The sequence below is a fragment of the Acipenser ruthenus genome, chromosome 4, assembly GCF_902713425.1.
Source record: "Acipenser ruthenus chromosome 4, fAciRut3.2 maternal haplotype, whole genome shotgun sequence".
In the NCBI taxonomy this organism is placed as follows: domain Eukaryota; kingdom Metazoa; phylum Chordata; class Actinopteri; order Acipenseriformes; family Acipenseridae; genus Acipenser; species Acipenser ruthenus.
In genome coordinates, this window is record NC_081192.1 from 11,882,607 (window position 1) to 11,899,613 (window position 17,007).

General features: G+C 35.9%; 1 protein-coding gene across 2 annotated transcripts in view; it reads left to right on the forward strand.

Annotated features, from left to right (window-relative positions):
- The first annotated feature begins 1,400 nt into the window (after positions 1–1,400).
- The window catches only part of LOC117399319 (electrogenic aspartate/glutamate antiporter SLC25A13, mitochondrial), a 58,141-nt gene continuing 42,534 nt past the window's right edge, over positions 1,401–17,007 (forward strand). For both annotated transcript variants that reach the window (XM_033998413.3, XM_033998414.3), the window contains exons 1-4: positions 1,401–2,065; positions 8,139–8,192; positions 8,674–8,816; positions 15,205–15,320. In XM_033998413.3, coding sequence (XP_033854304.2) covers positions 2,054–2,065; positions 8,139–8,192; positions 8,674–8,816; positions 15,205–15,320 — 325 coding nt within the window. In that variant the 5' untranslated portion in view covers positions 1,401–2,053. The remainder of the gene's footprint in view (positions 2,066–8,138; positions 8,193–8,673; positions 8,817–15,204; positions 15,321–17,007) is intronic.

Consider the following 17,007-nt stretch of genomic DNA (forward strand, 5'->3'; position numbering starts at 1 on the left):
TGGGGGATACGTCTATTGTATGATAATTAGTGTTTTTTGTGTATGACCCCTCCCATGTGTATGATGCACATGATTCCCATGCAATTGCGCAGGGCTGTAATTTGTTCGATTTGTTACCATCTTCTTCCCAAAGAAGGCAACACACTGCAGACAATATGTAGTCCAGGCCTCTGCCACTCTGTGCCACATGCAGGCTCTGATTTATTCCTGGTGTTTATTTATACTGATAACATTTTTAAAGAAACACCAAATAAAGCTAGTTGTCTTTAAAATGGCCTTGTGACGTAACAACATTCTTAAACATGTAAAAATGATGTTTAGCACAGTTGCAAGTGTTATGATGTGCAGCTCTATCTACTGTAGGTAGAAAGTACTAAATTGCCTTCTGTTTTTTTCCTTTCAAGAAGACTATCTGGAAATAATGTTTAAATTAGTTTTGGTGGTGAAATGTAAATACAGTGATGGTGACCATGACCGTACAATTTGTCACAGGAAGTACTTTCTATGATCTCTCTTTAATTCGTCCAAGTTTATTTTAGGTTATTAGTGAACCTCTGCCCTTATATAACAAATTGTCCCGTGTCTCTACTGTATCCAAACCCATACAAGACTGTGTGCTGGAATTCTCCATGACCATTTGTTTAAAATACTTAAATGCCATTTGCTCAACTGAATACTCGTTTGAGGTAAATGTCTAATATAAAAATACTATCCCATACTACTGCCAAAATGCCATAATCCCTATATGAAGATATAGATGTACTTCAGGATTTTTGTCAAATGTGATAAAGAATACTATTGTATTTATGGTTGGCTGTCCAGTTTAATACTTAAATAGTGTACAACACAACACAACTGGTAAATAAACGTTTGAGTATATTTATATTTACAACAGTGATTTTCCAATAAGATATACTGCCACTGTTCGTGGAAAAATGTATGCTCAGCAAAGAACATTTGGTGAAAGAAGAAAGCATGCTGAGAAAAATACTATGGAGCATGCTGTTACTCTGAGAAGCCAAAAAGTAACAGTAAAAAAAGCTATGAATTATTTTAGAGCACAAAATACATTTTTACAAAATACTACGTGCTCTAAGAGCCCTTTCTGACCAAAAAACAAACAAAAAAAACAAAAAACAGTCTGAGCAATGTTAACCTTATTCTTGTCTCATCACAGTAAAACTAATGCATGGTAGCAGCTATGTGGTTTTAGCAGAACAAATGTATGCCCCAAAGAGATTTTTAATGTGACATTTAATTTGTTTTAAATGTATGTCACTTTTACTGACCACATGTTTCTTAATTGTTGATAGGATAATTGGTTGCTTCTTGATTGTGAAGTAATAATTGTAAGGCAGGTGTAGAGAGGTGATTGGCTGAACATAAGGTAGAAGCAATGTTAGGTGTGTGGGTTTCTATCCATTATTTCAGTGGCATTGAAGCAAGAAGATAATGTTAGTTTGTAGGACATTTGTACAACAAAGGTGACTTGTTGGGAACAGTAAGATATTGAAAATTACTTTTAGTCGAAAGGTTTATCATTACATTTTAGTTTATTTTAGTATTTCTTAATACGGCACTAGTTTTTTTTGTAATATTGGATGATACAACCAATTCCAATTTAATTCAAATTGTCATGGTTGCAATAACACTCCACCCTTGGCAGGATGTTTTTATTTTGTCTTGGTGTGCCACTGCCCAAATTCAAATTTTAAATGTATAAAACAAAGCTTTCAAAATATTTATTTTCCTCTAAATGTGTAAAATTTTCTACAATTTTCCTGAAGAATTACTGAAATCACAGAGGTTTTTAGCACACACATTTAATCAGTAACCCTGTGCAACCCAACCTAACACCCGCCCATAACACTGCTGCGTTGAGTTGATAAGAGAACACCTTTGGGCCAGGGATTTATTAAATTACAATTCGGTCACGTGAAGAGCTTCTGCCAGGGATGCACGGTTATCCAATCGGATAATAGACTTCACGTGATATCCACGTTGACGTCATCACGCACAAGGAACTAAATCTGCAGAGGAAACTGTAAAAAGTATGGCTGCTAAGGTAAGGTCACTTGTAATATGTAGTTAAAAACAAACATTCAGACTTCTAAAAAAAACAAAAACAAAACTATTTTGTAACTCGTGCAAGGATAATTTAGAAAGACACATATACGTATTCATTAGTACAGAAACAAGCTGTTTTCTCTGTTCAATATCAATGACATTTGCAGTAAGACATCCGGTCACATGTATATGGGACACTGTATTCATTACTGATGGTTGTTATTAGAGTTTTTAAAAAAAAATTAATTTAATTTTTTTTTTCTTGGGATGTAGGGCGCAAATAACATGCTCTCAAAGCGACATCTACATTTGCAGTGGTTTTGCATTTACCAGCAAATCGCAACAGTAGCAGCATCTCTGTGTTTTCATTCCGTCCTCCTGCACCGTGAATTAGAATTTGCTGCTAACTGGAGAATCCCAGCCAGTCGGTCTCCTTCTCGCTACAACATAAGTAGTCTGTCACTCGATTAAAACGGTAAAGCATGAATGTAAATTTAAAGTTACCATAACGAGGCACCAAAATGCACGGTCTTCGGGGAATCTAATCTACCAAACCGGTTCTACTGCATTGTTTTTGTTGTATTGCTGTGGATGTACGTTTGTTGTTGGGTACCTGCTACCGGTACTCTAGTTCTCGTGCTCAGTGTTACACTTGGATTCAGTAAATAATGAGATACAGTGTTTGCATTGTTCTATCTTGTATCCCAACATAATTTATTTTCAACAAACATAATTATAGGTACGAACTGAGTGTGTGTGCAGATTTATTTGAAGGTCAATTGTGGTACAGGAACTGACATCCACAATACAGTCAACCTTCACTGGCCACTGCTAGTCTTGAAATGCAAGTGATTCAGGTAATAGAGACATGGCTAAGTTTGTGCTGTAGGGGACCTTTACGAACTGGACAGAGTTCATCATGTATATATTTAGGGAGACAAGCGGAGGCAATCTTAAAACCCGCACAACACACATCCTAGTTCTATGAATTGTTGCAAAAATTATGGAATACATTTCAGTTTACTATTACATGATATATTTGTTAAACAACTAAATGACAGACATCATTTAATTCTTATAAGGTAAATAGCCTGGATACATTCTTACCTATTTTAAGAGAATGCCTCTGTTAAAGGTATGCTATCTCTCATGATTAGCCAATTACTAAAAACGGATCCTATTAAGTCTGTTTGGGCAGGCAGGAATTCTTAAATAGCAAGGTAGCGTGTTGGGAATCTCAAACAGAACCTACCATTGCAACAGATTCACAAACATAAACACATATGTTTTAAAAACCAACAGAAATTATTAATTGAATACAAACTTAACAATAAGTAAACCTCAAATATTATGTTATGTCTCTGACATATCTTGCTTACCTATATAATCATCAGTCTGTCAGCAGTCAGCAAGTCCTCTTTTTGAGATGAATTATGAAAAGCAAGACAAATACTGTAAATGAACACCACCAAACCATATTTTAGTATAAAACTGAATCTGATTGTGGGGCACTGGTTTTTAAAACCCGGGGGGGGGGGGGGGAGGAGTTTCTTGGGGGCGCAGTGAGCGTTCTAATAATACAGTAATTATAGTACTAATAAAAAGATTTGAAATAAAATGATACATATAAGTCTAAGTGAAATTTTTTCAAACTCGCAAATGTTTTGTTGTTTTTTATAATTTGTTTGTAGTTTACCTATGATATCGATACACATTTTGTCTGAAATACCGTTGAGAACCCCTGCAGTGGATAATGGTTTTGGATAATGTCTAGAAAATAGAATCGGGGACAATAAACTTGTAACTTCATTACTCTCAGCCTACAACTAGCCACGGTTCCAAATGAAGAGATCTTGTGTGAGATCTTGTGTGATACCTGCTGTGTTTTTTAGTGATATGTTGTTATTATTATTTATTTCTTAGCAGACGCTCTTATCCAGGGCGACTTACAATTGTTACAAGATATCACATTATACATTATTTCACATTATACAGATATCACATTATTTTACATACAATTACCCATATGTTGTTGGCACTGAATATGTGGTCTTCCAGTGCATCTACTGCCTGACATGCCTAAGAACCATTTTAGCATGGGTTTGATGCTCACATTCCTGGAATATGATTTATTATATTTCAGAAAATTAAAATGGCTGACTCAAACTGCCCTAGAAAGACATTTCTGTATTGCCATAGGGGCCAGTCTCCTTAAGCGATGGATACAAATATCATTTTGCCAAACTGTACAATACTATAGATACTGCACATAGTTTTGCCGATAATAATGTACATAGGCAATCATTACACGGGGTGTTTGAGTTTCAAGTTGGTCATATTTAAGTAGAAGGATACATTTTACAATGTATTATTCCAAACGTTTATTATCTACTGTATCAAACGCACAAGTGTGTATCTTTTGGGCTCTGGGGTGCTTAATGGAGGCCATTTTTGGGATCAAAACTCAAGCCCAAATTTATAAAGGGGAAAAACCGACCGCAAAAAGCCACGTAATGTGCGTGTTCAGTTCGGCCGCACTCATCGTCAAAATAACAACCTATTTTATAAGACTAATTAGGTGAAGCAGGCGATTCCACAATCAAACAATTTAAATACCCCTCACCGCATTTGTGGTGGAGAATTACACACCTCTCACAATAAATAGCGGGTTTGGGTCAATCCTGCTTGTGTATGTGAAAATGAATGGCACACAAAGACCTCAGCCTGGTACCAGCCATGGTGATGAGGATGCTCAGAAGCGAAAATTGAAATTTACCAATATGGAAGTGGAGATTTTGGTACTTCAGTACTTGTAACACATGAAGATGTGTTACAAGCTCGAAATACATCACCAGGACAAATGAATAAAATATGGAGTGTGTGGTAGCTTCTTAATAAACAACAAATGTACCACTTCAGAGCTTGTAGTCTAGGTTGCTTATACATTACAACGCATCATCCAGTTACTGTGCTTCGCATATTAGTTCAGCTTCTTATTTCGTATAGAGTAATTCCAGGCATATAGACTTTTCAAACTTCAGGAGCAATAAGTTTTATTTACTTACATCCATGGCAGTCAAACAGGTGGATAATCCTTCCATTGTTGTACAGCAGTATGTTCATATGCAGCTGTATTGTTGCTGAACCGTCTTCAATTTAACTATGACTTATATCTTAAAGTCTTATTCAGTTACAACTCTATTTCTTATGTTTGTCTGTGTTTCTTACTCTAGGTATGATTTTAAAGCATATCTGTGTGCTATATATGGTTGAAAAACTGTACTTGCTATAGCTACAAATGAACTGCGTCATCTTTCCCTCTGTCGTTTTTTTTATACCATTTTCTTTCCAACTCTAATTTAACAATACTGCCTGAGCCAGTATTGTTAAAAACCAGAATGCCATGTTACAAAAAATACATTCCGTAGGCATTACTAAAATAACGGTGGAGGATGAGCCCTCATTGTATATGAGACTTTTTCTTTCGTGCACCTCGGAATATCGTTCCATCTTAATCTCCTCCACCGTTCTTTTAATAATGCCTACACTAAGAAGTAAAGGCTCTCGTTAGAACCTTGCTTTGCCACTGGGGAGACCTTTGTAAGTGCTTCTAAGAACCATAAGAACATAAGAAAGTTTACAAACGAGAGGAGGCTATTCGGCCCATCTTGCTCGTTTGGTTGTTAGTAGCTTATTTAATGTTATTAAATGTTTCTTTGTCCTTGAAAATGATGTATCTTTCTTGCTGCAGACAAGTCTCCCACATCAACTTGGCTTTTATATAGCCTTCTGTCTGACTGCGGCAAATTAACGCCTGCTTTTCAGCTTTTCTTAAAATAATCACGCAAATATGAGTCCTGCAATTACCGGCAGCTTTAATAAATTGGCGGTTTTGTTGAGAAACGCCCCAGAATTACATATTCATATACATAATTACATATGCATCATGAGCTAAAGTGCACAGAGACATTGCCCCCGCAAATCACGTCTTAATTGCGCGTTTATGCCATTGTGTGTGTTTTATAAATCCCATCCAAGAATTCAGAACCCTCAGCGCCCGTTTTACGGATGTAAAACTTGCGCAATCCTTTTATAAATGTGGGCCTCAGTAACCAATTACCTTGTGACACTGACATTGCATATATAGTCTTTGTTGTTATTAGATAACCTGGAGAAACTAGTGGTTCAGGAGTTCTCACACGTACAGCATGGCATGGCATTTGTATTGCCGTCACTGCACTTTTTTCTATACTTAGCTTTATAATATTAGCACACATGGTTTAATATGTTGATACATTATTAAACTAGAAGAAAAGTTGTGTGTGTGATTTTAAATATCTGACCTCTCAAACTTGGCCCCTTTTCAGTTGATCTGTCACGGGAACCCCCATTATTGGGCCATAACTTAAAAAAACAAACAAAAAAAACCATAATTTTATTTTGGGATTCTTCCTAAAACATGTCCGGGTACATCCATATGTGATATCAAAAGAATCTGAGACGATGAGATGGGCACCATTGGTCTGTTTGATGTGGAATAACCCCGTTCCTGCTTTTTCCTTTTTTGATTAAACTTGCTAAGGACTTTGGCACAAATTAAGCAACTGAATACAGGATATGTTCACCTGGAATATACTTTTATTTCAAAACTAAACTTACAGTTCTAAAAAATAAACTGTTAAGTTGAAATAAGGTGTAATGTACAGTAGTTATTTTAGTCTGAACTGGCCCTTTTAAATGTGCTGTGGTCAAAAAGAAAAGAGGAAAGAATCTTTTCACTGGTGGTACCCAAACCAATCCTCCTCCTGAATTAATAAAATAAAGTAAACTCCACTGATGGAGATGGAATTTAGAAAGTATATGGGAATGGTTTCGGGCAAAAAATATTCTTGATAACAAAAACATGGTTTTCCATCCATGATTCACAAAGAAGGGGGATATACAAACACTTCAAGAAGAACATTTACTAAGTAGAATTTGTAGGGAAATGACACATCTATCGTTACTGATACAATAAGGAGTGACAAAGTGAGACAAACAAAAAAAACACTGGCTTTGGTGTGGAATGGGTATTATGTGCTTTTTGAACAACTGTGTAGCAGTGCTGGGTATGATCATTTTGTTTGCTTGAAAGGTTAAGGAAAAACATTTGCTTACCTCATTACCATAGCATTCACCCAAGCCCTTTTTTGTTTTCCTTTTAATAATTTTGTTTTTCAGACTTTATTGCCATTTTGACTTTGATGTGGGCAATTTTGCCACAATGCTATAAATTCGACTTTGTGTGTTACTGCCCGTAGAAAACTTTGCAGGGTACAACGGGGTCCTGTCACCGGTAAAGCAGGAAGACACATTCACTGGAATGCTATTGCGTTGGTCTTAGCAGTGAACTGCTTTTGTGCTCATCTCACAGTTTGATTGAGATATGGGAACAGTCCATGGCCAAGGCAGATGTGTGCATTCTGGTTCATATTCCTTGAACAACACTCAATTTTCGACACAGTAAATTGCAATACACTTTGAACCAGATTCACATTTTCTTTCCTTTTATGCTTTGTAAACTAATAAATCCTAGACTGCCAAAAACACATGCACAACCCTTACTCCAAAAGACTGAGATTGAATGATGTATGTAATTTTAAAGCCCATTTTCTTTTTTTCTTTCGACACTTTTTTATAAAGTATGACGTTGAATTAAAGAGTATTTTAAATTAAAAGAAGTAGAAGTTTGTTTAATGTTGTATTGGAGTAATTTATGAAACAGCGGTTAAGGGTTTGTATAATTTACTGTTATGGCATTAGAACACTGAAATATGGCCTTTTCATGGCGTGGGCAGGGCCGGTCTGAAATAACAGCTACTACAGTAGGTATAGGAGTATGCCGTAAATCAGTCTAGTGTCCAAGGATAAGACATCACTACAATTAGCAGACTTTATTATTGATATATTTTCATACCAATGTCAAACACTACTGTTCACTTTTAACATGTATTGTAAAAGTTTCACCCCCCCGCCCAAGTTAATTACTGTGTATTAATGTACTAATGTAATATTGTCTGACATTTCCACAGGTTACTGTGACCAAAAGAGCTGATCCAGCAGAGTTGAAGTCTATATTTTTAAAGGTGGGTAAAATGGTACCTGAAAGTGATGAAGAAATTACCCTGAAAAACATTTACAGTACAGCCACTGAATTGCCTGAATAAATAAATAAGGTTTTGCTTTGGAATAACTGCACTTTTGTAATCAACAGTACTGTGTACAACTTCATTAATGTGATAATATTTAATGACTGAGTTTTATAGGACATACTAGAATTGTGTGTGTGTGTATAAAAAATCATTGATGTTCAATGTCCAGCTGGCAGTTTGGAGCGCTGATTAGCCGTTTACCCTTTAACTGCTGAATGTAACAGTCCTTTGTCTGTTTCTGTAGCTGTAAGTACTGTGTGAGCAGGTGTTCTTTTAATTGTGGGTTACTGTACTGCAGCATCAGAAATTGTCATAAGTGTTGGGGTGGGATTGTTTGGGGGGGGAATCTGAAAGCACAAAATATGAAAAATGATGATTTTGGGAGTTGTAAATTTTAAAATCATGTTCTTTTCAGTATGCAACGATTCAGAAGAATGGGGACAGTTTTATGTCGCCTGAAGATTTTCTCTCACGGTTTCTTCATGCACACACAGACATTAGGCTGAGTGAGAAGACAGTGGAACTCCTGGCAGGGGTGGTGGACCAAACAAAAGATGGGTATGTTTCCATAATAAAATGTAAGGTTTGCTAGGGGTTTATTACTGGAACTGGAAACAGTCGCTCGTAAAGGTTTGCTGTGTATTTACACTTGTCTTTTTAATGGAGAGGTGCCACTTTTTTTTTTCTCACAATCCTTATGAGATAAAAACACCTTGACTGGCAGAGAGATGTCACAGTCGCATCCTGTCATTCCAACTCTCTAAAAGGACAGTCTCTGATCACTTCCTGTGCAGCAGTTCACAAGGCCTGATTGCAGCAAGAACATTGGAGTCAAACTGAGCTGTTTGACCCCTCGTCTGACCCATTACATTTTTATATTGCATTCTTTTTATAAAAATGTTATATTGTAACATAATGCAAGGAATTACCCTGCATAGCAAATTAATATAAATGAACGTTTTGTACTGCAGGATCTTTGAAAATAGTTTAGCCGCACAGTCTACTCTAAAACTGATTGTTACATTGTTTTAATGGAGGTGTGCATGTGTGAGCATAATCTGTTTTCTGTAATATTGTTTTTTCTGCCAAAAAACAACAACTGTGCGCTGTGTAGGTTTTTTTAAATGTGTGAAAAAATTAAGTCCAACGCAGTAACACATTTACATCAATTTAAGTGTTCATACAATCCCAAATTGGTATCCCACCTATGCCAACATCCTTTCTGCTTTGTTTAAAATACAATTTAAAAAATCCAGCAAACTAATGTATTAAATGTTAGAATAAAATGGTTGGTGAAGCTACTATAGCATTAAGGTAAAAAAAAAATAAAAAAAAAAACTTTATACATAAGTCTTATCAGGTGCAACTCCTTTGAATAGACTTTTTTCATCTTTTTACATTAATATGTATGTTTTTAATAATACATAATGATGGGCAATAAATTGTTGGGGTAAGTCAGAAAGAAAATCTGTTTCCTTGGCAACTGCTTGTGTTCAGCATAAAGCTGAGTGCACGCGGTCATGTTGCACACATTAATAAAGCTCCTTTAACAGAAGGAACCACACATGCACTGTAATTGACTGTGAGAAATCGCTATTCAGCTGCTGCATTGTGTGGCTCATAATACAGATAAATGCCTGCATTACTGCTATTAGGGTGTACATCTATTAAGGATCACTGGAAGGCTAGTAGCTAAACATTATTTGAGGTCCTGGAAATAATAAGCGGAAAAATTGCTGGTTTAATCAACCTGCAAAAATAGGCTTCATTTAAATGCAGCTGGATTTGGTAGTCTTGAAACCATCTTTGTAATATATGCCCCCATCAATTGTATCTCTCCAGTATAAGATGCGGTTGTGTTTCTTTTGATGTGAAAAATGTAAATACAAAGACACATGCATGATTGTATATTTTGCTTGTCAAACTGTACTCTCTTCTGTAAAAGTGTACATGTTTGATGGACAGAAATGCTGTGCATGCTACGGTCTGGTAAAGGACCATGGGATTTGCGCCTGTCCATTTTGATAAGTCCTACAGTATGTCATTTTTACCTTTCCATATTGAAGTGCCTGAAAGTTTATTAATGAAATGGCTTTCTATTGTTTAGTAACCAGGATATACAAAATGTTCTTCCCGTCCCATCTGGTCTTAATTAGAAATGTACCAATCGTAGACCAGTATATCTTGATCCCAATTCAGTCCAGTCACTGCGTCATTAAAGTCTATTTATGTGCATTTTGTAAATCGTCTGTAACTGCAAAAGTAAATGTAGCATGACCAGGGAAAAAAAAATAAATAAATAAAACTAAGTGAGCTAAGGCAGCAGAAATAATTCTGACTCCGTCTTATTTTAGGGATAAATAATTGAGCGACTTTAATGTTGTTTTTTTTTTTTTGTTTTTTTTAAAAGCATGTTTGTAAGTAATTCTTTGACAAATCTTTTTCATTGAGAGTGTTTGTTCAAAGTGTTATTCCCTAAAAGATAAATCTAAGCTCATTAGAAAAAAAAAATGGTTAGGTTGCAACGAACTCTATATTACTGTAATTTGCTGAATGTAATACGTACAGCCTATTTACAAATGTTGGAAGAATTTCTGCCTGTGTAGTAAAATAACACATCTGTAAGAAAATCTCTGTTAAATATAAAATTATTGATGCTTAGTCACCTGAAATGTGTTCATACGGGTTTCATTTTATGCGTATAATTCAATTTATAGGAATTCAATTTATTAAATATATGTCAGTGGCGTAATGGTTAGGGCACTTCACTACGTACTGGAGGGTCATAGGTTAGGTTTGGTATTGACAATGTCGACCCAGGGGACTTTTTTGACCTGAAAAAAGAAACAAGGACCAGGGGTCACAAATGGAGATTAGATAAAGGGGCATTCAGAACAGAAAATAGGAGGCACTTTTTTTACACAGAGAATTGTGAGGGCCTGGAACCAACTCCCCAGTAATGTTGTTGAAGCTGACACCCTAGGATCCTTCAAGAAGCTGCTTGATGAGATTCTGGGATCAATAAGCTACTAACAACCAAACAAGCAAGATGGGCCGAATGGCCTCCTCTCGTTTGTAAACGTTTTTATGTTCTTATTTGATAGTATTGTCAGTTAACATTAAATCTGAATATGTCTTAAAGTAAAAGTTAGTTTTTATTGTCTAATGTAATTATCATTTAGTACTTTGTAGTTCTTTCCATATAAGGCTGCCTGTTCTGGACACCATCATATCCCATCTGTTATCCTGACTAGACTGACCTACATATTTAGATGAGGGGAAAAGCAGGATAGAAACATTTACTTTCTGTCATTGATCTGCCTTCCCATTCACTTTACAGCAGAAGATTTCATCATTCATCATTCTGTGCAATAGGTTATTGACGTGTTTTTCTCTCATTCTTCAGTTGTGCTGGTGCATTGAGTAGCCACTCTATCTTAAACAAAATGGCAGACAGGCAGCAGCAATGGAAAGAAATTACGCATCTTAGAAGATCAGCAGAAATACACTTGCAGCTTCCAGAAGTCCAGATAGACTTATGACCTGGATAGTGTATTAATTCCTTCAGGGAGACTGAACTGAAAATATTGGTGCATTGGTACATGCAAATTATGTAATGAAATATGAAAGGTGGACTTTTATTTGATGGAAGACATCCGGGATGTTTGTTATTATTTTGGAATGGCTTCAGGTAATACTGAGGGACAAAATTTGTTTTGTAAAAAAATAAAATAAAATAATGAATACTGCAGCCAAGTGTTGTGATTTTCAAAATGTAGTTTATTTTTTATTTTTTTTTCAGAGTGGTGCTCTAGTTTATGTGTAGCACAGTGTCTGCTTATTCCTCAAGCGAATTGTGCAGCTTTCTTAAATGTGGATTTTTTTTTTTTTAAGTTCTTATATAGCTCTCAGTTTGCAGTATCATTGTATTTATCTTGCTCTTAATTGTATTATTACTTGGACTGTGATTCTTGAAATGTATTTGTTTACGACTGTAAGTCGCCCTGGATAAGGGCGTCTGCTAAGAAATAAATAATAATAATAATAGCATAGCCCATGATCTGAATGTGCCTATCCTAGTACACAGACGGGATACTGATTACTCGTGGTGGTTGGCTGTGGTTGGCTGTGCTTGGCGGTTTTTATTTTCATTTAATTATTTATAACATACTAGAACTATTACTGTACATATTCTTGTTTAATAAATAATTGATTTGGAAACTTGCTGTAAATGTAACATCATTAACAATGTCATTCATTAGGCAGAATCTGGCATTTGATATTAAACTGGTAGATCAGAGCCTAGAAAAGATGGGATAACTATCATCTATTCTTTTACCATATACAATATGGGATTGTGGAGGTGCAAAAAATTCAATGAAGAATGGTGGCATCAAGTGGCTGTCGTCTGGCAGCCTACTGTATCGGAGCTGCTGAAGGACACTGCCCAAGATCTCCTGTAAATCAAATGATCACATTCAATTGCATCCCAGCACTACCGCAGATTGAAAATAAAAGCACTTTTATTAGAGACCAGTTAATGTGTCCCTGATACTATTAGTAAATATCATAATTTCAGTTTTGGATCAGAAAAAAAAACAAGTATCTCTACTTGCAGTTCTATTCCTGCGTTTCTCTCCCTCCAAAGTAAACGGCAGTCGGCAGAGAAAAATTGCCTTAAAGTCTCTGGTGACTGCAGACTGAAGGGAAATCTTGCCAACTCGTAACTGAACTCATTAATGTTTGAACCAAATGCAAATGAATCACTGGGTAATGTGTATCTTATTTTGAAATTCAACTGTGGCTAATTGGCAAAAATTATACAGCATACAATAATTGCACAAGGTTATTATACTTTCTGGTACTTGGTACCATTTAATAATCATAAAAAATAGCAGCACCATAATGAGATCCACTAAAAAAAAAAAAACTTTTTTTTTTCTTTATTATTATTATTAGTATTATTTTAACAATTACTTTTTCCAACACACGACAGGTCATTTACATGTAAAAAAAAAACATACTACTCTCGCTGCTTTCGTATTTCATCAGTAACAAAATAATTAGGCGGCACAAAACATAATTGCTTCTTGGTAATTGAAATAAATTACAGATGCGTGCCACTGGGCCTGTAGGTTTTTAATGACCTGTTGTAATTAATGTATCCATTTGTGAAATTTATAATAGAGTTCAGGCAACTTTGAACTAACCCTACATATGGAATCTAATATATGTTCTAGGCACGTTGAAGGTTTCCTTTTTACTGCATTAACTGATTGCAAAACCAAACTCCTGTTTAAAGTACACCTGCCGTAACCTATTATTTTGTAATGATTCCATGATTGGTGCCTTCATTTACTATGCGCTAATGTTCCAAAGTTATGAACAATAGAATTATTCTGTTTGCAAGATTTACTGTGAGTGCGATTACCACAGCGCATCAACTGGAAAGTCTTATTCACTGTAACTGGAGGTACCAGGGCGGAGGGGTTATAAAACCTGCCTCCTCCACTGAAGCTCAAAACACTTGCTGCCACATCCTCACTGCATTAGAAGCAAGTAGAAAAAGGAAGGAGAGAACAAACTACTGATGTTTTTTATAAGTTCTGAACTGCATGGTTAAAAGTTAAATGCCACAGTTTAAATTGTGTGCTTGACTTTTTTTTTTTTGTATTGAGCCGTTCTTTACCACTATACCTCTCAAGCGGTGAGTTAGAATTGAGTATAAGGGGGTCCCCGAGTGGCTCATCCAGTTGCCGTGGGGAGCGCAGGATGAGTCACACAGCTTGGACAGCGCCGGTTTGTGTCCAGGCTGTGCAAAGAGGCCACACTTTGCTGGGGACGCCGATGGAGGCGTCACATTAGCTCTGACGCTCCCAGGGGTGGGGATGGGAAACCGGCAGGGACTTATTCTCCTCATCGCGCAACAGTGGGGCACCTGGCTGTCAGTCATCTAGCTGGAATGACCGCTGCGTTGGACATTAATGCTTATTTGTTAATGGGTTATACAATCCAATACAGGTTAGCTGTTTATAGTGCCTTTCATGACAAGGTCTTCACAAAGCTCTTTACTTCCAAAGGAGTAAATCAGACATACTGTATTAAAAAGGTATGTTTTCAGTCTACTTCTAAAACACCCATGAATCAGCCAGACAAATAGATTCAGGGAAAGAATTCTACAGTCTGGGAGCAAATTACCAAAAAACTGACACACATTTGATTAACTGCTCGCTGTACCTCAGCTGACTATAAAGTTGTATCAGGCATGTGATTCCTTTTCATTATAATTGCTTTGACAATATACAGTAGTAATTCTTGAACCTTATACAGTAGAGATGCATGCTGTACACATAAGAAAGTTGAGGTACTAAGACCCTTTATTGCATTGAATGAACAAGGGTTTCGCTCATGTTAAATAAACATGGTGTCCAGCAGGGAGTCTGCTTTTTGTTCTCTGTGTAAAACTTAATTTTATGTGGTCAATAAATTCACTCCATGTGGGTTTTTTTTTTTTTTTTGGTGGTGCAGCTTATAATTTATAATTTTAGTATAGTGTTTCTTATTCTGTCTGATTAGGGGCCAGCACACATAGACACCTCAAAAGGTATACAGGTGCACAGGTTTCCTTCCTCTACAAATCTAATTAAAGGAAGAATAGGGCAGTTTTGCCATAAGTTGTAAATTCCCCCATAATAAGTTTACCATAGTAAAAGCAATGTATAATAAAACAGGGTAAACATCATAAAGTCCAGCAAGGTATGGTAAACCGTAACTATGGTAAGTGCATAGTATAACCATAGGGTAAGGATGATAAAACTGCAAAAATACAGTGCAAAAATACCAGGTGAACTTTTACTATGACTAAAATTCATATTATTATTATTATTATTATTATTATTATTATTATTATTATTATTATTATTATTAATTTTAATTTTTTTTGCAGGTTGATTTCATTTCAAGAATTCCTTGCATTTGAGTCGGTATTGTGTGCACCAGATGCATTGTTTATGGTAGCATTCCAACTGTTTGATAAAACTGGAAAAGGAGAAACCACTTTTGGTAAGTGTACTTCCTTGTATTATAAATCTGAGTGTACTGGATTTGCTTTACTTCACATTGCTCCATCCTGCATTAATATGTATTGATTAACATGGGCTGTCTTTGACAAAATATAGTAATAGTATTACTAAATGGATATAGGTTTTGATTATTGGGTGCAGGGCCTCCATTTGCAGCCAGCACTGATTCCAAACGGTGCTTTAGTAGTTCTGGAGGGATAGATGACTGGCAACCACACTTCTGTGTAGTCAGTCCTCTGCAGAGTAACATTCAATTAATTTACCTGCAGTACCTTTGGTAAATGACAAGTGTCAAATTATATGTTGAAAAAATAAAGTGATTTGGCATTTAATTAAAGAAAAACTTTTACATTTAAATCACGTTTTCTTATTGTTAATTTTATTTGGGCTGCATACAAAACATTTATTTTATACACACACACACATAAGTTAAAAGTTAACATACCCCAATGGAAATTTATAATTTCTAGAAATTTCTCAAACAAAGAATTTTAGGAAAAATCTTTCGTAGCAAAAGTTTTGCTTTTGTGGGTGGGAAAAAGTTACAAGAAATATTTATTTCAGCAATTTTTTTTGCAAAACTCTAATTCAAAAAATACTAATTCAAAAGTATTCATATCCTTTGATGCTATGATAGTATTGTCTACAACGGGTACTCAATTATTTTAGTGAAGGTCCAAAATTCTTGGTTACAGCAAGGCCAAGGTCTGGAGCACATTGTCACTCCCATGCCCATACCGACAAACAAACACAGCGCTACACAAATATAGTTTTTACACATGCTGTTGGTTTGAGGGTTCTTCACTAGGTTTAAAGGAGTTTTTGAGGGAATCAAAACTGTGTCTCATTTTTACTAGTCTGTCTTCTTTACTGACTTGTTACTGCATGAGTTCTTTCACTGCCATAACCATAGAATTGTATAACTACTGTATTCATATGTGTCTGTGTTAGCAGAGCCAGTTGCAAAAACAAAGCAAATTGCAGCCAAAAACAAAACATAAATGGAAGCATAAGAAGAAAAAAAACTGAAAAACCACAGTGCTTTCTCTTTCAAGTGAATTAAAAATAAAAACACCTTACACATAATAAAAATACAGTAATTTTACATTCTAATTTATAATCGGCTAATACTCCCAGTAGGTGGGAGAAGTGGCAGGGCCTCAAGGGCCTTGAGTTAAAGATGAGCTCAGCAAGACCGATACAGAGACGCAAAGATTTGCATCTGTCAGAACAGAACTCTGATATTAATATTAATAATGTTCGTCTTGGAGAACGAATATCTGCACACATCATGTGATCTGCAGATACTTTTAACATTTTAACTGCATGTGTTGCGATCCTGGCTTAGATTTTAATTGTCAATACAATCAGCATACTCATTGCTGTGCTTTGCACACATAGCACATTTTGGTGGATCGTGGAATGATGTGATATCTGTCGTGGCCAGGGTTCTGTCTGTTGAACTACCATTGCTTGCAAAGTGAAGTTTATTACACACGAGTAGTACAGTACAGTACAGTACCATATTGTGTGCTTTCCCTGAGTCTGGAGTACCAACAGTAACACAAATATGCATTAACTTGTATGTGTTTTTAACAATATAGTATGTTTTACTGGTAATCGGCTTGGAAAAGCCTCTTAAAAAAAATGGGCTTTGTAGCACCTGT